Source organism: Numenius arquata, chromosome 11 (assembly GCF_964106895.1).
Source record: "Numenius arquata chromosome 11, bNumArq3.hap1.1, whole genome shotgun sequence".
In the NCBI taxonomy this organism is placed as follows: Eukaryota; Metazoa; Chordata; class Aves; order Charadriiformes; family Scolopacidae; genus Numenius; species Numenius arquata.
Window position 1 is genome coordinate 1,854,317 of NC_133586.1, and position 24,850 is coordinate 1,879,166.

Here is a 24,850-nt window from a genome sequence, read left to right on the forward strand (position 1 = left end):
GAAGAATTTCAAACAGTGAAATGGTAGCAGTGACATGAGTGAAAACCCTGCTTGAAAGGAAGACAAAGAAGGCACGGTGCACGTTTTAAGAGTATCAAAAAACATCATTCTGACCTCAGAAAAAGTCACTTTAAGCCTCTCACCCTCAGCCACGCCAGGAGAACGTACCTAAGCCCCTGACCTGCTCGTCGCTGGAAAATCCAGCTGGTGAGAAGGTTTTGTAAGGTTTTCATATGCAACCAAAACTGCACAAAGTTGCAGAATTAGATCAGATTTGATATTTTTGAATCTGTATTGTATTTGCTGTGGTTTTTTTTTTTTTCTCTCTACTTACTGCACATGATAGTTTATAATTGAAGAAGCAAGGAAAATGATAAATAAATCTATCACATTAATGGTCTATTTCTCAGGTCATGAAATATCAGTGGTATCTGGATAAACTACTCCATAAAGCACATTCTCCAAATGGCATTTTTTTTTAGGTTGGTTAAAAATGCAAAAGTTTGCCTCCTGCTTCATCTACTATTTAATGAATGCCTCTGGTTATGAACAGCAACTTTTGACAGACCATCAGGTTATATTTCTGTCTCCATGGAGATACTTTGGACGGGAAGTGGCTGAGAAGACCTCTACCATCCCTTTCACATTATATTCTCAAGCACAATCAACGGAACTCAAATGAATCCACCCCGGGTAACTTAGAGGAGTCACTGGCTACAGCTTTAATTTTCGCTTTTACTCTCTGGAATTAGGACTTGCCCTGGAGCTCTTGTTTGAGAGATTTGCAGGTGACCCAGGGTTAGATCTTCCCATATCAGTTAACAAATTTTCTCTTTACATATATACTGCTTTTCAAGCTAGTAATATTTTTTTTTTTAAATAGAAAAATACATATACCAACAAATCATACAGTTATGATTTTTAAGGGAGGCTTCACAGTAGAACATTTATTTTCCTAATCTAGGAAACTGTGGATTTTAGAAGTACATATAACTTATTTTCAATCATTACAAATGAGGGTTAAGTTTATTGAACAGTAGAAATGACAAATATTGTCTCCTATTGACAAATGAGCAACAAACACTGGCTTTGTCTCCGCCCTGATATAAATGGAAAAGGAATACGTAAGCGAACTGCATTTCCACATGGTCTTCACCACCATGGGTTTTAATCTTCCTCTGGAATGAAAGCATGATCTTCAGACATATTTTACAAAGTCTCGCAACACAGAATGGTTATACTTCTGAAAGAAGTCAAAGCACCATAGCCAGTAAGACTGACCCCCCCTAATTTGTTCCTGACGTTCTGAACATCCCCCTCCTCATCCCAATCTGCGGATTTTGCAAATGGCAAACTCCAATCACTGTCACAAAAGAGAGGACAAAAAAAGAATAAAAATAATTTCAAAATAATAAAAAAAGACAATTCACAACAACCTTAATATTAAATATATTCTTACAATTATATTACGCTGGTTTTCCCAGAGGTCTACAAACAAATTTATATAAAGAGATTATTTCATCCACCATTGAACTGCAGCCACTTCTCACAGAAATCTGTTTACCAGAGTTTAGTAACACAATTCAATAAAGTGGGCATGAAAAACTACACACTGTTGAAATTGCAGAGGGAATATAAGAAGCCAACAATAACTACTACCCTGGAGTAGGACCAGGGTGCTAATGGCAACCCATTCCTTAGTCAGCGGGAACATGGGTCAAGCAAGTCTTACGAAAGACAGTAAATTTAGCAAACTGCTGTTTAAGACCCTGTTTGAAGCATCACAAAAAGTGCAATAAGAACAAAAGGTGGTCAGCCACAAACCAAATGAAGGAGCTAGGTTTAGTTCTAGCCAGTTCTTGCTTGATGTCACCCACATTTACCACATTTAGTGGTAACTAATAGAGAGGAACACCAGGAGAACCTAGAGGACACAAGGAATGGTCATAACTGAACAGGAATAATGTCCTGATGCTACCAAAAAAACCCACCAAAAACCAAAAGGACAAACACGACAGTGGGGTGTCCAGGGAGGAGGACAGTCTGAAGACACACCAAGGTTCCTCTTGCTCCATGCAGCACTGTGTCTAAGCCCGTGCACTGGACCCCCAGAGAAAGTTCAAAGAAAAGCCACAAAACCAGCCAGAAATCTAGAAAGGAGAGACTGAAAGAAGTGGGGTCTTTAGATAACCATCAATGCTCCTGCACCTCTTCTCCATGTTCATTACACACGCAACTACCGCTATACACCCTGCAGTGAAGAAAACCTTTCTAATAACAGAGGAGAGGAGCATATCATCTAAGGAAACAAGAGAGCCTCTAAAACCAGAAGAACTGAAGAGCAGCAGATGAATAATCCATCAGGACCGTCCCTCCACCACTGCAAGACCCTTCTAGCTTGAAAGGAAACAGCTAAAAATGTCAACGGTTAAGACATGCCGCTGGAACCCATCCAGAAAAACGCTGAGCTTTCTCTGATGAGCCACAAAATCAATTGAGATGGCTACACATGACACAATTCTAGGGACATCTGAAAGGAAATTACCCAAAGCAGCAAAAATTTGGGTATACAAGTAGAGTTTTCTAACTAAATTGAGGTGCTGAGTGGGTTTGGGCAATGAAAGGCACCACGCTATGCAATGGGCATCCTCTCCTATGTCATTCCACTGCCCAGCACAGGTAGCATTGCATTCCCTTGGGAATTAAACCCATGGCTCCATGGGGCTGGGGAAGAACGACTGCTGTGGAAGGGAAACACGTGCCTAGACCCTAAAATCATTCACTCTTTGCCTCTGGCCTTTGAGACTCCTCACTCCGTTGAGCAACCATGGCCCAGCAGAGGAGGACGAGATGGTCGCGTGTGCTCCTACAAGGCACACTGGAAACAGCCCTTAGCCTCTGGTGGAGACCCCATTATCAGCAGTCCATGGATGTAGCAAAGAGTAAATTTTAGGACCACTAGATCCACCTCCAGAAGTGCCTCACAACCTCACAGACCCGTGAGGAGCAGGCTTAGAGCCACAATTAATGTTTCAGCTCTTCCAAATGGCGCCCTGAGTAAGGAAACAGGCAACACGGAGCAGGGATCTGCTGCACCCTTGCCCCTATTCAGCTCCAGTTCCTGGGTGAGTTGGGAGGAACCACGTCTCCTCCTTATCCCAGCCAAGAGAGCCTGCTCAGATTGCAGAAGATGTAAATTTTCAGTAAATCCAATACTTGCTGACAGTTTGCAAATGGCCACCTAAAACAACTGACCACACAAATCAATCCTCCTACTGCCATCCTTCTTCTGAGGGAGAGCCGCTCTCCCGGGTTTAAGTTTGCATTCAGGCAAGTCATTCAACGGCATCAGCTGCGGGAAGATGTTTCCTTCCAAGCACTACAAGAACACCTCCCATTCCACAGAAGCATCAACTCATGCAAGAGATCCTTATATATTTTCAAAAATCTCTCAGAAGAGATCTCAATATTTCCCCCTGGACGGTTTTTGTTTCCCCTCCTGATTAAGTAGCTCTCGTGGCAAACAAACATCATTTCATTTCAGGATCTCGCTCCACTTCCGCAGCCAAAAGGTCTTGGCACCATCAGTCCTGTGCTGTGAAGGCGAGATCACAACTGCACCGAGCAACAAAAACAAAAGGACTCGTTGCATTAAGCCTTTTCCTTATCCAAGACAGATTGCGAAGGGTGACAACGCCACAACTAACTGCAAAACACAAACTTCCATCCTGACCGCAAAGACGCGCCCATGGGTCGTTATCCGCAGTAGTTAATTTTCCCACTGTCATAAAATGAAGTATTCACAGGTTTGGAGCTGGTGTTGGTGGAACCTGGTGAGAGGTTTTACGCAAGACAAGGGAACAGGCACAGGACACGTCCTGGAAGGAGGGTGACAAACCTCAGCCCAACCCCTGGTCTCTGAGAGCGCCTGGAATTGCGAGGGCTAGAAAGCAAAAAAATACACATCCGTCTTTCAAGATCGCAAGCTAATAATCCACTCTGAAAACATATTAAAAACATATTAAAACATATTCTAAAATCAGTATTTGCTAATTATGGATATTTCCAAGCTTGAACATATTATTCAAACATCAATTTTACATTAGAAAAAAAAAAAATCAGACAGAAAGATGAAATTAAAAAATATAAGCGTCTTTATACTTCAGATTGCTAACAGATTTTTTATTTTTCTTTTGCTAAAATCTCTCCTTTTTCAAAAAAGAACACACCTCTGGAAAACCTAAAACTAAATTAAAATTTTGCAGCAAGTTTCTAATAGAGAAATCAAATTTAAGTTCAAACTTATTTCTGGCTAAGCAGAAAAAATAATAAAGCAAAATGTATGTGAAGTATTATTATCTCACGAGTGATATATGTAGTGAAACCTACGTTAAGAAATTGGTAAAGAGTTTAAAATAATAGCAGATGACTTAAAATATTGTCAGTGATTTCTGGAGTACATTATAAAAGCAAAATATTTGCACAAATCTATCATGTTTAAGATATTACACAATAATTTAATTCACTATTTTGGCATTAGCATTTGAACAGTGTTTAATGTTTTTTAAATGGTCAGATATAATGATATATGTGGAAGCAAAAACATTTCTTTCTTACGAGGAAACATGCTGTAACCAACCCTCAATTTTTCCTCACAAAATAAATGAATGCTTAAAGGATGTTTCTGTCAATTGAAAAAACAACAGTAAAATGGCTACTTTACATGCCAAGTTAAACTAAATATTTTTTTTCCTTGACAACCTGCTTACATTTAAATGAAACCAGGCCAAATTTGGTCAATAGTATGGATTACATATAACAAAAAGAATCTTAGACCATGTTAATACAGGGATCAGAAAGCAGCAACTTCATTTAAAACCATGCAATTATTTAGCAAACTAAGATACAGCAAATAAATTAATCTGTTTTAAATGGAAGCGCTTGCACAGTAGCTTTTTTGACCTATAATTAAATCTTACTTGTAGAAATCACAGCGAGGGTAGGATTTGCTGATGAAAGGATAAAAACAATCTTGTAAAAAAAAAAAAAACCCAAACCCCAGCTTTGGTATCAGAAAGAAAATAAATAAAATAAAATAATAAAAAAGGAACATTTGCAAAATCTTTTCCTGCTGAGAAAAAGAGCCGTGTCCCAAAGCTGGTGTAAGTCTGCATTGTCCCCTGGTGTCCCCGGAGCAGAACTGATTTGCTCCAGCTGAGGATCTGGCCCAGCGCAGGCAGCACATTCTGCACCGTCCCCCCGGTGCTTTTGATGTGCTGGGGTTTGGGAAAAGTACAAACCTTTCCCTAACAGGAGGAGCAAAAAGCAGATTTCTTTCACCGAGGAATTTTTTTTTTGCCGGTGTATTATAAAGCAAACCAGTGGCAAGTCTAGAGCGAACGCTTTCTTGGGCTATAAAATTTCCTATTATCCACTTATGCTTTCTTTGCAGTGGGATTTAAGAATGCCTCTTCCTTGAGACGAGTAATATGTCATCATTTTGTTGAACTAACAGGCCTGACAGTCCTGTCTCCCCGAGTTAGAGACAGCAGCGCTCTGTGCTCTCGCTGCTGGGAAAACGAAGGTGAAAAAGCTGGGAGAATAAAAAAAAAAAAAAAAGGGGAAAATCTAACTATAACCTAAATTCTTCACTGATTCGTTCCCATCATTTATTGTGCTGCAAAAATAAACTCTTTATATTAAAAAAGACCCTTAAATTAAAGTCTCTCTTAACTTGCACTACATTTTGAAATAACTTATTTGAATCCTTGGATTATCTATTTTAACAAATATCATCTTCTGTATTCATCATTTCTCCCATCCTTTTGATCCTTTTTTTTCTACTTATCATGTTCTTTATTTGAAACAGATTTTTAACAGATAATCTTGATCGTTATAACAATATCTTGCTTGCATTTTATTCAAATAATTCTTAAAAACAGCTTAAAAAGCCGTTTGGAATAACATCAAGCTCTCCATCAATCAAATGAAAAAATTCCGCTGGCGGTTGTATAAACATCAGATCAACTCTGATGTCTTCAAGGATTTCAGAGTGAACCATAAAAAACTCCATTAACTTCTGACAAAGAATGCAAATTAATCACAACATGGGGTGAAATGAAATTAAAGGCTCTTTTCTAATCAATGACAAGGCAGGATGAAATATTTGGTCCTCTCCGCGTTCAGGCTGCCGGGATGCTCGCGCCTTTTTTTTTTTTTTTTTTTTTTCCCTCTTATTTCCCCGCGCATCCCAAACGCGAGGTGCGAGCGGAGATTTACCCGGGGGTGGGGGGGTGCTGCTTAGCCCTCCCCACCCCTACAGCTATCTGCTTACAAGCCGCCCAGATTCACAAAACACACTAATCATCCGAATCTCAGGTGCATCCAATTTGTTATTCACACTCTCCCGGTGCCAGTGAAAAGCCTGGCGTAGACAGATGCACCAGGAACCTTAAATGACAGTTTTGGCCTCCGGAAGTGCGATCGCTACAGCAAAATCTAGTACAGCCTCCAGGTGAAATGTCTGGAGCTCCATATGGAGCAGGGAAAATTAACAACAAGATGAAAATCGCTCTAGCAGCGGGGAGCCGGAATTTAAAAAAAAAAAAAAAAAGAAAAAAAAAAGAAAAAATAAAAAAGGGAAAAAAAAAATTTAAAGATGAGGAAAGAGAAGTAATAAATTAATGGGGTGTGAAAACATTCAAAGCTTTACAATACCAGGGGCGGTATTTGCTCAGATTTGGGGGGGGAGCAGTGAAATGGGAGGGTGTAGAAGTGGGGGGGGACAGGATTTTTTGGTGGATTTTTTTTTTTTTTTTTTTTAATAAAAAAAACTTCAGGTTATTTTCATGTAATTTATTAAGCGAGGCCTGGAATTGTGGCCAAGGGAAGGAAAACATTTCTCTAAATGCAAAAGTGTCTTAAATACAGTCGTCATAATCCGCACTTTCCTGTAGCTGATTAAATCCTCGGCAGCTGAGTACTGCCTATTTCTTTGGAATATTTCCCTAATGGATGCGGCGTCCTTTTAACATCCTGCTTTGTATAAAGTTTGACTACAAGCCGAGAATATTTAGCGGGCAATTCTTTTCATTTCTCCTAAATTGCATTATCATTAAACAAGTCATTGCCCCCATCGTGTTTTTATACAATATACTGAATTTGAATCTACGTGATTAACTGTACGTCTTGCAGTTTGTTCAGCCACTGCACATCTTTGGGGTTCCATCTTCAAATTTAATTAAATATACCGGGAGGTGCCATGGCCTTCTGGTGTTACGTTTTGGGTTTTTTTTACAGTTCATTCTGCACAGACACGTAAAACCGAAATCACCTAAATTGAATTTAAACTTTTAAAAGGAATTTGAAACTTATTTTCCCTCTGCGCCTTCTTCAGACACCTAAAAAGCCAGACGGGCTATGGGCAAGCAACTGGGGTGGGTGAAAGGGGTTTCCTTTCCTTTGCAAATGTTTCCGTAGGAAAGAATTTTATTCAAGAGAGTCTGGTTTTTGTGTGTGCGTGTGCATGCACCATCCCCGTTAGTTTTAATAGAGTTATGCAAACGCATCAGGGGAAGACTATACCCTTCAGTGCTTACGTTTGTATCTATAGAAAATCCTACAAACATCATACCTCGCTACTTCCAAAAGGAATTTTACATTACAGCAAGCAATACCACACCAGGAAAGCGAACAACAAAACAATCAAAAGCTTTAACAGTTTCAAAAACTTACTACGTTTTAAGGATTAGAGTTTCCCGTGCAAACTTTTTATAGTGAAAGAATCTCTTCTGATCATTTCTATTTGTTATTTCCTTGTTCAGAGGGCTACAATTGCTACAGATTCTGAAGTTAGCTGCATACCGTGACAAAAAAAAATTACAGTAACTCCAAACACACCCACAAGGACCTTTACTTACATGAGCTGCTTAAGTGCTTTCAAGATAAGACTGTATTGTGAACATAAGATTAAATAACCACAGTGTGACAAGTAAGCGCTAGCAAAAGAAATACTCATTAAAAATGTGGAAAACGAGAAGTGGTAAGTTCTATCATCAAAATATTCTACTAAAGGCCAGAAAAAAAAAATAAAAAAAAAAATCATTCTTTAGTTTTACTGGCATATTGCAAGAGTCCTGAATTCCCACACTGCAATGATTCCCCCTATAAATCTTATTCATTTAAACTGAATTTACACACACCATTTGTCTGTGTCTTAAAACTAGAGAAAAAAGAAAAAAACATATTTTTTTTTTTTTTTCCCCCAGCTACAGCTGGAGACAAACACTCATTTGCAGGAAATTTCAGGTGTTCTCAAACATGTATTCATACTTTCAGAGAGAAGTAACTTCAAGTTGTTTAGGGACAAATTCTGCAAACACACATACGATTAGCTTCAGTCACTGGAATCGGCCCACTGAAGTGAGGAGGATTTACTCAAGTGAGTGACTGCAGAAGCAGGCCCTTACATAGGGAGATAAACAGATATTTAGACACTAAAAAAAACCCCTACTAATTATCCCCCAAATCAGAGTGGGTTTCTAAGGGTTCTTGTGACCAGCTATATAAGTACATGTCTAAAATACATATTCTTCGCATAAAAATCCTTATAAAAAGCAGTTGCTCGAAAAGCTTAATAGCTACATTTTAAAGTTTCACCTCCTCAACTGTTTTACATTAAAAAATATATACAATTTCATGGACTACTGACTTGCCAAACATTCTTTTACAAACGCGATCAGTTTTTTAATTAGAATAGCAAAAAAAGCATCTTAAACTAGCAATCGTGTTTTGCTCCCAATTCAGAAAACAAATTTTTATCTAGAATCATACATAAAGTACGTGCTCAAACTTCCTTCCCCAAGCTCCAACACTTCTGCGAACAGAGGGTTATCTTAAATCGTACCCTACGTCACATTTGATTTAGTGTTATAAAACAGCGTCTACAATGAATATCAACACACTCAACGAGCACCAGTGACCACGCCAACGTATAGAGGACACTTCAACACAAGAGCTTCTTCAAAGGAGAGGGTACATCTCAAAATATGGATAAAATATGCAAAGTATGTTCTGGTAACCAGCTACAGCTTTTCCAGTCAGTAAACATTTTCCATAGGAGATGAGAAAGTGAAAAAAATCAGTGTATTTCTACATACGCAAAACCTTTGCAAGTCCCTAAAAGTGTCAGGAGAATTTGCTTAAAACAGCTTATAAAAATGGGAGAGAGAATGAGTCCCAGCCTATTATTCAATAACCATGTTTGTGAGGCATCTGCATAATCTAACCATGCATAAATTAGTATGTGTATTACAACAGTTATTTGCATAATAATAGCAAGTTAATAGATGCTTAAAGAGCACAGACCAACACCACCTTTAAATCAGACATGCCTCCAGGCACTCTGATCTGTATAGACCAAGATGCAGAAAACACTGTTCATAAAACATAACGAAAACATAAAAACCACATTCAAATAATTCATTTTAGTCCCTGGACACTTCACTTTTTTCCCTCTCCCAGGAAAAAATAATTTGAGGAACTACAGAATAGTTTGTTACTGTGAATTCTAACATCCACCTTGCCTTAAGAATTGAGAGTAATCATCAAACCTATTTCTGGATTGGTCGTTTTGTTCAGAGCTTCACGTTTTTTCAAGCACACGGACAAAGTAAAATATGACGTGATAATGCCGGGCTCAGCACTGGCCTAACCATTGACACGAAAGATGGAAATAGTTTTACCACCAACTTCAATGAAATTGAGTTAGGTCAGTGGAAAGTTAGAAAATGCCAGTATCTAAATAAAATACTAATATTAGGTCGTCTTCAAAGGGAGGATCCAGAGCTCCCTTAAGTATTCCATTCGCATTATATTTTTGAGAAGATTTTAGACCATTGTACAATTTTTCAAAATTGAAATTAAAAATGAAAATATGAAAAAGGAGTAGATACACTTTCCTGCTTCAAAAGCACTGTTGTACATACTGGCTTATTTAATCTCACAACAAAACAATCATTAACATCATCATAATTTTCATTGTCTCCAGGGAAAGAAAATCTAGAGTTTGGAGAAGAGAAAAAGAGGAAAAAAAAAAAAAAAAAATCAATAGAGACTTCTAAATGACTCCTTCAAGATACCACTTTTCAATTTAACAGGACAGATTTATTTGTATGTGGCTCAAATGTTCACAATTGCTCTCTGCACCTTCATACATAGGAATGAATGTCACAGTGGCAAACAGCAGTAATGAACAATCTTACCTGAGGATATGGAAACCTCCCAAGAGCAAGCTGGGAAAGGAAATAATATTTGTCTAGTTATATAGATTTGCATGGAGGGCACATTTTCTTAAAGAGAGAAAAGTACTCAACTCTTACTATTGTATAAATTGGAAAATGTCAGCAAAAGTAATTCTGAAAACACACAAAGAGCTGTATTTAGAATGGAGTCATTCACAACAATTACCCCTTGTTTCTGAATATTTCTGTATTTCTCAAGCTCTTTTGTCTGTACCACCCAGTAACACCGTTTGACGCCCAACTTCCTGAGGACTGTCTAAATTAAACCAGTTCAGCCTCAATAGCGAGGCCAACGACACTGACCTTTACTGATAATTATCTGCACTGAACAGGTATTGCGGAGCATGCACTGAACTCCCAAAGTCCTTCCTTAACTGGCTCAGAGTGAAATCTGGGTTATATGGCTGAGATTTGTTTCCTTATCGGTGTCAAACCCAGTGAGGAACCTGTGAGAGGGGCATCTGGAGAGAGATCATCGCACCTGTAAAATGACGCTTCAGTCTTCTTCAGATCTACTTGCAATTGCACATGATATAAACCAGATTTGTTGCCCACGCTGTTTTATAAGTCAATTGATGCGTTACTGGAGTATCCGCTACTATGAGTATTAGACCCAACAACGACATTACTGTTGTCCCAATGCTATAGCTAATAAATATTCCATGGTAAATTCTTCATACAATACTTTAGGTTTGCCCATTTGGTATCTGATCCTTGGAAACATTTCTAGCAAAATACAACTAGTTTAACCTATTTTGTCTGCTCTTCAGTGAGGGATAAGGGTTTTCAGAGTTGACACAGACTCCTCCAAAAGGGTGTTCAGAGCAGCTCTGTTCTGACCTGCTCTCTGCGTAAGCCCACAGAGGACCCACGGTCAGAAGAGCTTCTCTGCAGTCTGGTTAACCTTTGTGAATCCTCCCCTTAGCAACCTTCAGAAGGAGGTCTACCAAAAACGTTACGGATGCACTACTATCATTGATTTATCTGCATGATAAACTAAGTATGTTCACATCCGACTGAGTAACAGCATCAATGCTGAAGGTCTAAGCCATCATGTCACGTCCTACAAAGGCTAAACCACACATCAGTGCTGGGCGAAAGCTGTTTCATGGCACAGGTATTGCCACCGATACCTGAGCTCCTCGGTGCCATGGTTACTTGACCTGGCCAGATTGCAGCTGAGGCTACGTGCTGACCTACGATGAAATTTCAGCCCAGCTGGCAGCACAAAACTCTCCCAAGTATGAACAATAAGGCACAGACAGAGCCATAAAAGGTGGGGAACTGAAGGCCATAACAAGGTGGGGGCAAAGACCAGGCGACTTACTTGAGCATCACCAGTTCAGGAAAAAGGTCCTAGTACCGTACTAGCCATTTGGCTGTGAGCCTTCACAAACGCAGTAACCTCCCCTCAGATCCTCAGAGGAAAGACATTACGAAAGCAGAGCAGGTCTTGAGGCATTTGTGTAAGAGAGGCATACAAGAGAAACCCAAAGAGAGGAATTCTTTTGGTGACTACTCTTAAAAGAAGTTTTGCAACAGTGAGATAGTGTTTGTCGTAAAAATCTACTGACGTAGTGAGTGGGTTCTAAAAGGGCTACTCTGTTTGGACACTGTCTCTGAATTCTTACTGCACAGACACGTCACAACTACAGGAACTGCACAGCTAAATTTCCATCCATCACTGAAAAATCACCCCAATCATTCCTAAGTATCTCATCAGTGGGAGTTTGCATAATGACTGAGGAGGAGCCTTTATGGTCTGCTCTATCAGCGTGGTGTTGGCCAAGGATCCCTACTAGCAGTAAGAAACCAGGCTTACAAGAGACATTGGAATACGGAACAACATGAAGATGACAAGACAAGTGAGATCTCTTCAGGTTCTCTGAAGTGATACAACTTAAGTTAGATTCCTCCTCTGGGTTTCTGCTGTGCTTTTGCCTTCCAGGTTTGCCTTTAAAAAGTCTTTGGGGTGAATTCCGCCTTTCAACTTTGTTTCTGGTGCAGCGTTGAGCACAGTGCTGCGCTTTGCAGAGAATTCATCCTCGTACCAAACCAACCTGAGCTAAGCAGGCTTGATGGCCACCCTTTCTATCACTTGCATCTTGTTCACAGCTTCTCCCAGCTCAGGGTGTCAATTCCAGTCACTCTCTGATGGCAGGCCCTCAACTCCACTGCTAAATAGTTACGCAAAGACCCTACGTTTTCTGTTATGCTCAGTCTTAAGGACCAGGAGCTACTAAAACACCCTTTTTCATCTTCTCTTCTTTTGGGAGGTCCATCCTTAACTTCCAAGAAGCTGCTCCAGACCCCAGGAGGCACTGCTGCTGTGAGAGCCTATAAATGCCTAGAAATACACCTATAAATGCCAAACACTTTTCGAGAAACAGAAGAAATCCCGATTTTTCCAATGACTACTGCCTTAAGTACAGTCATTACAACAGCTACAGACTTGCAGGAATGCAATATTCATCCCACTGTAGAACAGTAAGATAATTATGCACAGGGCATCATTCTGCAGTTCTTATTTAAGCAGAAAAACCGCTGCCCCAATGATGACTTCAGACTAAGCGTTTCCATTCTCAGTGACAGTTCCTCTCCCCGACCACCCCACACCTCGGCAGGGGCTCCAAAGGCAGCAGAATAATTGGGGAAAGACCAGTTTTTTGCCAGATGCAAGTACGGGGTGTATAAATGAGCTTTGAAGAATACGAAATGCATCGGGAACAAGTTCTTTGGGGGTTGTTAAAGAAGAAATGTGTTTCTGGGTGAAGCTGCTCCTTGACTGAGAACTGCAAAGCAATACAGGGGCGGACAGATGATGTGCCAGTTCTGCATCCCCCCGAACCATCACTCGATTCATCTAGTCAGAGTTGTTTCCTCCCTCCAACATTGTCAAGGTATTATAAATTAAGAAACTTACCAAAGAGTATGTAATCTTCCCTGAAATAGCCTGCAGATATGTCACTGTACTAAATGTGTTTCAGATTTAATGAAGCTTTAATGTCCTTTTTAATTTTGCCTGTTTCTATATCACCAGGGGTCGAGCAAGGCAATCAGCACTCAAGAGGGTGGTTTGGTTTAAAACTAGGAAAAACTCATTTGCTTATGAGTTGCACTGTATTTTCTTAATTAAATTTACTAAGTAAAATGGTTTAAGTTCAGCCAACCAGTGACCTCTGTGTGTAGATTTAGATTTATAAATAGCGTCACAGTTAAAGTAAAGAAAAAAAACAACCAAAACCCAAACAGATTAGAGCTTCACTAAAGGGATTTTCATACTCACTGTCATCTGTCTCAAGGAAGTCATTTAAACATATGCAGCACAAGCCCAATGCAGGATACAAAAAAATGTAAATTACCAAACTAAAACACTATCAAAAACCTATCTCCTCTGCTTTTACACAACAAAACTCACGAACTTGTAATTTCGTTTTTAAGGCATTATAGCAAAAACACAGTATTCACACTAGTTAGGTTCAGGAACTGAGCAGTATTTTATGTAGCTCTGGATATTAAGGAGGGGACAAGGGAATGCTTAAACTTCAAGGAGCTGGTTCTCATTTCCCTACGCATGCCTTTGGACTACACAAGAACTGTAAAAACCATCATTTTAGAAAGGCCTGCTGAATTGCACTGCCAGGACGGTATGGAAATATAAATGAGAATCGGACCGTATCAGCAAAAAGTATGTCAGAAGAACATTTTCCTCCACCGTTTCACTTTAGAGCAACTACACGACTGTGCAGGGGTGGGGTTTTTTGGGGTGGCGGTGTGTGTGTTGTTTTTTTAAAAAACTATTACTTTCTTAGACATAGAAATAGCCCATCAAAGCACTTCAAACGCTCATCTTTTGGTGTCCAGTGAGGTTGCGTCCCAAAAAATGAAGTGCACTTCCAAGCGCAAGGACCCAACAAGGAGCCTTCTCCCAGACCGGGACAGAGGAGCAGATAGATGTATGGGGTGGTTTTAAACCAGTACTTGATAAACTGAGAAATAATCCCAGATTATTAAATAACAGGTAGAGGTACAGCGTGCACGGCTGCTGATTTTTATCAAACTCTATCTAAAAAACACATAGGGGAAAGCGGAAAGAACGAGGCAGCCAGTTTTGGTAGAGGGAGGTGCCCAAACCCTCTGCACTGAGCAGCCGTAGGAGGGCTGGAAAACAGCCCTAACCTGTGCTCAAATACATACCTTTAATGTGCAGATAAGGGAACACAGAATTAAAATGACTTGTTGAAATAATTTCACTGAATTTCACTGATAATGTAATTAACAATTTTGGAACTGAAAAATGGAAATCCAGAAATCCTCATTAACAAACTGCCTTCTCTATAGCTCTCTCTACTTGCCTGGCCTGTTATTACCTTATATTGGTAAGAAGAATTACAACAGCGACTCGATCCGTATCCTGTTCAGAAAGTGACCGAGGGAAGGAAGTTCAAAACATATTTTTAGGACACTCAGGCAATAAAGTCTCCCACTTAGATTATTGTCTATGTTGTGCAAGTTGTTTTTTAATTTACAGTTATACTGAAAAGCATGGGATGTTTTTATTCTTAATTTAGACACATTCCATGTTTCTCAGCATAACTGCAAATTGAAAATAAGCACTTACAATATCGCTAGTGATCGAGCTGAAGGAGGACTTTATAGTCTGAAATGTTCTAAAATTTGTTCTTAATTACTTTGCGCACATTTTACACAATTAAATTTCCATCTAAGGATTTTGCATTTAGATTGTGCACTGCAGTTAAACCCTCATTTTCTGGAAAAGCAGCCGCCACTTCGGAACATTCAGACACAGGAAACTTTAAAAATCAGACTTAACTACTGGATAACATAAAATTCCCCAGGTGAAATTTCATTCCAAGACCAATTTATACATTCCTAGATAGATGGCTTAAAATCACCTGAAACTCTGCAGGGTATGGACCTTAATAAATATTAAATACCTCAAAAACAACTCTAAGATTTTTCTTGCCTTCTAATATCAATTTCACTGTCCTCTTATTGCACAGTTAAAAAAAAAAAAAGAATCCAAAAGGATATAACAGCAATTTACCAGCGTTAAAGTGCTTCTGAGGTTAAACTGACAACAAAGAAGAACAGAAACACAAAGCATCTTGAAGTAGGGTTTCAATTAAATGTGCAGGATTTAGTAATGCAGGACGAAAAAAGAGTTACAAATTAATTTAATCTTCTGCCTATAGTTTGCAGCTGCACTCCAAAGTGTCTGGGGCTTAAGAACAAAGCCTTGAAAGGCCTCAGAGTGAGGAAAGCTTCAATTTTTAATGTATAACGCCATTAGCTGATAACTTGTGGAATCTGCGACCCCTGCGGAGGGGCATAAGCGCGGGTAACAGAGACTGATGAAGTGACATATTTGTTCATGTCTAGGACTATGAGGAAGAAGGTTATTACTAATACCGTCAGGCCCAACAGAAATATGCCCTAATAACCTTTGGGACATTCCTTGGCTTGAGCAGATGAGTTCGAGCTCTCTCTACATAAAATATATTAAAAATCAAAGCCTAATTCACCTTAATTAAAGATAATTAGTTTCACTTTGACTTCTTTTAAATATGAACTATAGTAAATGCACTGCAAACTAAAGACGGCAGACAATCATGATGAAATTGCACACTTCTTCCCCGCCGCAAATCCCTCATATTACCAGGCTTTTACCGCGACGTCTTCAAAGGTGTCGCTCAGAATAGCGGCGCCTTTTCTAAAGGGAAAAAGGTGGGATGTCGGCCTTTCAGGGCCAATCTATGGAAATTGTCAGGTGCAAAATTCACACAAATGGTCCATAAAGACTAATGAGGCTACTTGTTTGAGCAGAGAGGCTTCCTGCTTATTTGTTTGCTGCATTTAGATTCAATACCTAAAGGACAAAAAAAAAAAAACAAAACCCGTTAAATTTGGTTGTGCTGGTGGAAAAGCAGCTCAGCTTCAGCTGTTCTCCATCTCCACTGGCACGAGAGAGTTCATCTGCTATTACAAACCATTTAAATCACAGGGAAAGGCGGACTCGACTGACAAACACCTCTGAATTTTTGACTTTTTAAAAGCAGCAACAGCTCCACTACACAGTGCAAGAATAGGGAACATTAATCTATATTACTTAATCCTATATATTCTGAATACACCAGAGCTGATGTTATATCCCTTAATTGTCCATTCATCTATCTCCTCAGGTAGGGAAGTCTATTATTTATTTCGCCGCCGCGCAGGCTGCCCACAGCGGCCTAAGAGCAATTGCTGAGGAACATGATACATTGAGGTCTCAACCCGCGCAAACTGTACCTAAACTTACACTTTATTGCAGCTTAGTTCACAATCTTCACCTAATATAGGGTTACATCCCAGTGCAGCAAGCGGATAAATCATCCTGGAATATTACTCTGGCTAAGTTTAGCTGTGAGTGGAGCATATGTGCTTCCGAGTCACTGAAGCAAAGGCCCATAAAATACACTAATTACTGGAAGTTATGGTCACTGAGTGATTGATAGCGCTCTGCGAGGCAACTTCCCCCTTTTCCAGCTCTTCTGACGGGCCTCCCCCACCACACGGCAATTATTAATTCATGACCCAACCCTCAGGCACTGGTACCTTTACTTCTCATTCCGCTACCACTAAGACCGCGATGTGGCTGGACATTGTCTGTCTTCGTCCTGGTGGCCGCTGAAGAGGGCAGACGTGGCAATCGAGCTAAGGGCCGCTGATCGGAGAGATTGCTCAAAATAGCTCAAGGGAAAAAATAAAAAAATAAAAATCTAGGCCAGCTTTTTCCTGAGATCAAGTTTCATGAAACGCATCATTCTGTAGAGAATGATTAAAACTACCTAAATACTCTACAATGAGAACAATTCACGTTATTGAGCAAAATTTTCTGTTACGGCCACTCTCAACGGCCGAGCAAAGCGTGCAAGGATTTGTCTGTGCAAATCACAAGCATCACAGCAGGCACAGCCCTTAAAAAAATAGTGTAACAGGGTCAGGCTCATTGCAATAAAAAAGCACTTTTAATTTCCTTGCATTCCTTAATCCTAAACGAAAGATGTCTGTTACTAAATAATCACACCTGTGCAGTTATCAGTGGTCCGAGCTGCGAGGCCCAAGGGCTCAGGTCTGCTCCCAGCCAGAAAAGAAACGTTTTCTCCATAAACTTGGTTCCTTTTCAGGCAGAGTCTGACCAAGGGCTGGGGCCGCAGAAACCAGTGCTGCCCGAGGCCCTGCTGCCAGCAGAGAGAAGACATCGACCCACAGAGATGGCAATCCAGCATTTTCAGAAACACTTGGCTTTTCTCTAATATTAATATTATTTAGAGTGATTTGCAGAGACAGAGTGAACACCCATCCCATCCAAGCATTCTGGGACTGTTCAGTTTGAGCTGGGACTGTTCAGTTTGAGGAAGAGGAGGCTGAGGAGTGACCTCATCACTCTCTACAACTACTTGAAAGGACATTGTAGAGAGGTTGGTGCTGGTCTCTTCTCACAGGTCATTAGTGATAGAACAAGAGGGAACAGCTTCAAGCTGCAACAGGGTAGGTTTAGACTGGATATCAGGAAGAAATTCTTCACAGAGTGATCAGACACTGGAAGGGGCTGCCCAGGGAGGTGGTTGAGTCACCATCCTTGGATGAGTTTAAGAGTCATTTAGATGAGGTGTTGGGGGATATGGTGTAGGGAAGAACTATGTAGAGTAGGGTTGATGGTTGGACTCGATGATCCCAAGGGTCTCTTCCAACCTGAATGATTCTATGATTCTGTGATTCCTTGGTTATTAGATGGCTGGGCACAGAAGTGAAGCTTGGTTTTTTTAATTAGTTTAGAGAAGGCTGGAATTCAGTAAATAAATAAAAAAAAAAGAGTAATTTAAGACACATCCTATTGTATCTGCTGAAATGTGCCCAGATCCATCTAATGCATTAATTTAAGAACTTGTAGAATTCTCAGTGTAGGAATAGGAAAATGTTTGCTTAGTGATGAGCTCATGCCTTCTGCTACGAGCCATTCTCTGTGGCTCTACCAGTATCAGCAGCATCACCACAGCAAGGCATTTCTCAGTCTCTCCTGTTTAAACATGCAAAATAAAATTCTGCTCATTCCAAGCACAAAAAAAGCAAGGACAAGTCCAGTAAGAACTGCCACTTGCTCCAAGACGCCTCACTTCAGCCAAGTATTTTGTTACGATATCCAGACTCCTGCTCTGCATGGAGATTAAATGCAAATTTTCACTCCCCTTTTAAGCTTGACCCTTCCCATCTTCTAATGGGCTATTTTAATTAATATTCCTCCTGCCTCTACTCAGTGTAGCTTTTGACACTGTAGGTCACTGCATGGTCCGTGTCTGCTGCCAGCAGTCACAGAGACATTCACAGTAGCCCTTTCTACCAAACCTTCACCAAGTCTCCAGTGCCACTACAGAAACTATGCCAGACCGCCAAGCTTCGGGGCTGAGATTTCCCCCCCACATCTACCTGCTATTGTTTAGGTAAGGGTGAAAAATTGATGAAAGACCAACCACAATGTTCACACAGAAGGGAAATCCCGCAGAAGACGAACTCGTGGTCTGCAGGACCTCCTGTAGATCAGCTCACAATCTTGATCTTGAACCATTATCACTTCAAAGCTGCTGATAGTGACTGATCACATATTTTAGACTCCTTAGAAAGAATTCTTCTGAAACCTTACCTCCTTGACCAGATTACATATACGTGAGTCTTTCCATCAGTTTTATGCAGTTAAACATCTTAAAGATTGAAGCGCTTTAAGAAAACCATCTGAAAGTAGAGCTTCTTCTCTTGTAGCACCCTCTTCAAATGTGTTTCTCCTCTTTGCCTTCATGGTCTGAGTGAGATCTTACAATCTCCACGTGTGCTGAAGAGTCTAAGACCCCCTAATGCCGACACCGCACACAATCAGTGCTGACCCCGCTCAAAAGAGAGGTATGTGTGCCTGAAATGCATGATGCAAGGCATGTTTGTTGGATATATATTGGTGTTCCTGTATGTGGGAATGCACACAAACGCTGAAAATCTGTAATATGACTGCTTGAAATATTGCTTAGAACAGCATCTTAACACAGATGTCACAAACAACTACCAACCCTTGAAAGCTCCTGTGTTCAGATACTGATAGCAGAGAACTCCTGTGGCCAAACACTTAAAATTCTCATTTTGGGAGTTTTAAGAACTTGTTTCTAACATTAAAACACTCATACTCCTTTTCCCTGAAGGAGAGAATCTTTGCAGGAAAAGTTAATTTTAAAAGGAGGCCTGAAACACAGGAAAGTAATTGTTTTTCTCAGCAGAGGAGAGTGGAAAGCAGAGACCAGGATGTGACACAAGAGGAGGTACAAAAAGGTACCATTAGCCAAGCACACGAGCTTATATTCTACCTCCAAAACTTACTGGGTTTGTGGCGTAAGCAAATGACTTTCACTTCCTGCACTTCAATATAACATCAGTTCTACCTGTAGATAAAATGAGCCCTGGATCATCTGGCAAAGATCTGCAAGTCCATGCTTTAACTCAAAAAACAACTCGGATCACAACTCTATTCCGTTCCCAAAGCTCCCTTCTCCTCACCTACCATCTCTCCTCACGACATGTAGGAGACCCTGCTCCTCAGTATTGTCTCGAGAACATGCCACCGCTCCTCAGTAGGCAACTCCGAGATGGTAAAATCCAGGAGAAAACCAAGAAGCACCCTCCTGTGGAAGGAGGAGGACCTGAGAACACACCAGCCCTACAGAGTCCCACCAAAGCTCTTCTCACCCAGCTTCTTGTCTCTTATCCCCAGAGAAGCGGCTCAGCTGAAGGTGACAGCAGTGTACCTCCTCCTCAACTATCTCCACAAACAGCCACTGCGGGATGAGCATGCTGCTGTCAAAACCCAGCAAGATGTATCTTCTCCCACTTTGGATGCTTTAAAGTTGACTTTCAGGTCGCAGCCACGCAATGCAGGATCAGAGTCACGTTGGAGAGTAATAAGAAATATTAAGCAATTTAATTTATCCTTCTGTGCAGGGCCCGGCTCGTGGATGGATCGGTTACAGAGCACACACAGCACTCGGACTCGGCCCTGTCAGCCTGGACTGTGTTTTATGACTGAGTTATAAACCCTTGAAAAAACAGCTTTTATAATGAAAATGCTGACACAGTCTTCAGTGTAGTGACAGCAATGTCACTGGTTTAAATTGAACTTGCTTTGTCAACCCAAGAGCACTTAAATAAAACACCTAAAAGCCTCACGAAAACACACAAACTATTTGTGATGAAACACTTTTAAACAATTTTACAGATTATGTATTAAATTTATTCACTTCAAAAAATCCTGAAGAAATACAAACTCCAAAAAAAAAGAAAAATGCTAGCAGCATTTCTTCTTTTTTTTTTTTTAATTTTTAATTTATTTTTTATATTTGGCAAAGGGAAGACTGAGCACCCTCAGACACCTCTTACTTCAACAGGAACAAGAACACTCACCATCTCTCAAAACTTACGTGGTAAGTTCTCCCATATCTAATGCTTTCCTCACTCTGCCAGCAAGTTTTTTGGGGCAGTTTGCCCAACCTTCAAAAGTAACAGTTCAGTTTCTCCTTACACCTTGCTTGGCAGCAAAGAAATTCAAGACATTTTAAAGGCTCAGAAGAATATTAAAGAAAATGAGAAGCTTTACTTAGCTGCTATTTTACGTTATCGTGTCAGAGCAGCCCTTGCAAACTTGGTCCCACGTGCCATTTCTGTTAAATTAATGTGCTATAACCGTGCTAGTTTGAGGTTGTAGGGATTGGAGTATTACACCACTAAGTGGAGATGATTTTAAAACCCTACAGCCAATGCTAACTTCCCTTTTTAACAGCTCCATCAACAAGGGCCTGGGTGTCTCTGCTACCAATCCCCATGTCAATACAGTGTTACTTTAATGACAGTGACCTTGTGTGGCTCTTTGAGCATCTTCTTCACCTTTTTTGAGACATTTTTCTAAGCCACCGTCCTTGCTTTCATCATTTAACACATCACTCAAACCACTTCAATAAAACAGCGATCGCGTTGAGGAGAGGTCTCGGAGGACCAGATGACACACCAATTAACAAAGCGCACAGAACCAAATTGGTTTTTTTTGTACCTCTGGTTCTGAAGACATACGTGGAACGTGAGAGTGCGGAAAAAAAAAAAAAAAGTTGAGGAGGTTTAAAAGAGGAGAGCAAATGCAAATTAACAGAGTTTTCCTAATGTTGGCTAATACAATGTGAAATTCATCCTTCAAATCAAATCCACGCCCAGCCAGGTTACCTACTAATAACCGTAAACTAAATTCCAAATATCTTGGCCTATGTGGTAAATCATCACATTGCTGCTGCACATCAAAATACATCTTTTATTCCGCAAAGCAACTGGTAAATGCTTGCTCTATAGGACTTCTGCATTTATATCACTCTATTCCACCCTGAATCAGGAAGAACACCATAGTCAAATCTTAATGTAATACAATCTTGTTTTAGCCTGTTGTTGGCTACATTCATTTGCAGAGCGCGTCGGTACCTTCTGTATCTCTCCCAAAATTTTGAGGGTTCTCCAGCATTACAACCCGCTGAAATTTGCAGTAAAACAAATTAAGGGAACTGCATCCCCTGTGACACTTTAAAGTACGTCATTATTGTAATTCAGAGTTAGCTTCAGTCAGACCCTGGGAAAGATTTACAAGATCTGAACGCAATGATTCACCATTAAGAATTTTCATGTTGGTTAAAACTGATTTGGCAAGGAATTTATCGTTTGAAAACATAAACCATAGTCTCAGCTAACTTTCAGGCTACAAAATGTGAAAATTTGCCTGGATGCTGAGGGCCAGCACCAAGACAACTTAACTTCTACTTAATCTTCTGCCTAAAATAACAGTTGCAATTCACCAAAATATTCAGCTTCACCTCAATGATATTATATTGTACCGGGAGAGAAGGGAAGGGGACCAATGGTTTTTTGGTTAATTGTATCATGCCTTTGCCAGGCTGTGCCAGGAAGATGATGCAAGTTACCGATGGTTTGAATGACCTGTTCCTACATGAAAAAAACAACTGCTCCAAGCAGGGGGAATGCCTCTCATGGGACTATCCTGGAGTTGAAGAAGGCTCCTGAGAGCTTATTGCTCCAGCTGTAAAGGCTACAAGGTTTTCCGACCAGAGCTCACTTGTTTGTGGCCAGCCCAGGATGGCATAAAAAAGGCTACGTGAACATACGCTTTGGCCACCACCGGACCAGAGCTACCTGTCCCTTCTCCCAGACCAGCCTAAGCCAGATCTCATTCTACTGGTCAAGACGCTATCGTTAACACAGGTGTTTCTACTCAACTTATACACTCTGGGTTATCTTTCCTATAAACAATCATCCGTTTTTATAAAGTCATTGAAATTCACGTTTCTTAAAGCATCTGATGAGCCCTAAGCTGAAAAAACAACCTTTTTCCTGAATCAAAACTGACCTGACTGAACCTGCAGAAAGCTTGGGTTCTCCTCAATAACTGTCTTTACGACCACGTTCTCTTTGAACTGCTTCATTTGAATAAGACACTCTCCTGCTTGAAACTACGTTTGCGAGAAACCTTTCTGAACGCCCGTGTGAACACTTACATTCAAACACTTGGTTTAATCGCACGGGGAGATACACAAACCATCGGGCAAATATTTCTGCAAAGATTTTTGCGAGGCCTTTAACCAGCTCAAACCCTGAATCTGCATAAAGCCATTTTAACCCTAATGATAGCCTGCTCTACCCTGGCTTCTGAAGATGCAACACAGAAATACCGTCATCTTCGGTCCCGGAGGCGTGGAGAGGATGCAGAGGCATCCATGTACCAGGCCCTACTTCTTACTCGCATATGGAGTTTTATTAGAGGGTTTTAATATTTTTAGATGGTTTCTACAGAGGTTCCTTCTATTGAACTGAACTGGACACAGTAGGAACAAAACCATTCTAAATACAGCCGGTAAATTTAGCAATAGTTAAAAACATGCATATATAGAAGAGTAAACAAAGACTACATTAAAATATTTTGCTGTTAGATTTCATTAAATTCTTGCAATGTGCACAGGGAAAAGGACAGGTATTTGCATACCTCCATGAAGGAAATCCCTAGACTCCAAACGTCCGAATGAATTCCGTACTGTTCTCCTGAAATCCGCTCAGGCTGCAAAGAGACGGAAAGAAACATCTTCTTGAGCCCAGCAAACAAACATACACACTTCCTCCACAAAAGCTAGCCCGGGGCAAACAAATCAACTGAGAAAAATGCGAAGAAGCTTAAAGCTCACCAGCGACCCTGGCAGAGAGCAAATCCGCTCTTCAAACGTGACATTCATTTATTTTTGCCTCTTCTGCAAGAGCAAAGGGCTCGGTTACGCTCAGACTTGTGGCCACGCATCGCTACGCACCTTGGAAAGTTGGCCTTGGCATTGGTGTTTGGGCTTTTTTTGTCCAAGAAAAAAAAAAACAACACAAAAAAACCAAAAATAAAAAGCCTATGGCTCGTACAGGCGCGGCGAAGCACGGGGTCAAGTTGTGCGAGGCCAACGGTACAAACGTCCACTGCTACACCCAGGCAGAGGGGCACCTCAGGAAAACGGGCTCCCGATGCCGAGTCAAGGGGTTGGGGAGCAACTCGGGCTTAAACAGCAAAGTTATTGAAGACAAAAGAACCGATGAAGTCACACGCCGGCAACTTTATTTTATATACTTTTTAATTCCGTTGTTGACCCGTAGAAAAAAAAAAAAAAGGGCCTTAACTCAAAACTATTAATAGCAAGTTTAATGCCTCATGAAATAGAATGCTGTAAAATATAACTGCTAGTTTTTACTTGAAAGCTACAGTTTAAGCATTTCCAAGGTCAAGTACAGCATGAAATGTAACAATAAAAGGCTCCATGAGACCTCTCTCCCCACTGTGCTGTTAATGCACCTGTCGAGCCCAACCACCTACCAAGCGCTGCCGGTATTTTTAGTCTTTAATAATCCAGAGACCTTTTTTTAGAAAACAAACTCCCAAATTAGTGCCAGCCCAATGTGTTTTCGGGTGTTTACTCTGCGCTGCTAATCCCAGGTCAGGAGCTTTTATCGCAGCGTGAATGTTAAGTAAAACACAGAGTGCTGCCCGCCTTATCTTTGAGGACAGCCTTCCCCAACCGCCATAACCTAAAAAACCACCCCAGAATGTAACTGGAACAGCATCTTTTTGGCCGAGCCTCATTTATTTTGAGCTGAACAGTGACCCAAAAATCTTACTTGTTTTTTTTTTTTTTAAAGTTCGTTAAGGCAAGGCTTCATTAAGTACAGTAAGCCTAGGTCAGCATATCTGAGAAATATAAGGGATATGATTTTTAAGCATTCTTTTATACTGACAGAGACCCTCAGCTTTGGTCTCAGATGAGACCCCGGCTTTTTCCAAGCCCCCAGATCAGACGCATAATTCAAACTGAGCCACATTAAACCCTTAACTCTTCCGTTATAACAGCTCAAGTTTTGAACAGCAACTTCCATTT

The 24,850-nt window shown here is 40.5% G+C and overlaps 1 protein-coding gene across 2 annotated transcripts in view; it reads right to left on the minus strand.

Moving 5' to 3' along the window:
• MAP2K5 (mitogen-activated protein kinase kinase 5) overlaps window positions 1-24,850 on the minus strand; it is a 134,475-nt gene that overhangs the window by 40,276 nt on the left and 69,349 nt on the right. The window contains exons 16-17 of one of the 2 annotated variants that reach the window (XM_074155584.1): window positions 23,431-23,502; window positions 10,263-10,292 (exon numbers count right to left, since the gene is read on the minus strand). In XM_074155584.1, the coding sequence (XP_074011685.1) occupies window positions 10,263-10,292; window positions 23,431-23,502 (102 nt within the window). The remainder of the gene's footprint in view (window positions 1-10,262; window positions 10,293-23,430; window positions 23,503-24,850) is intronic. The other variant, XM_074155583.1, reaches the window with a different exon arrangement.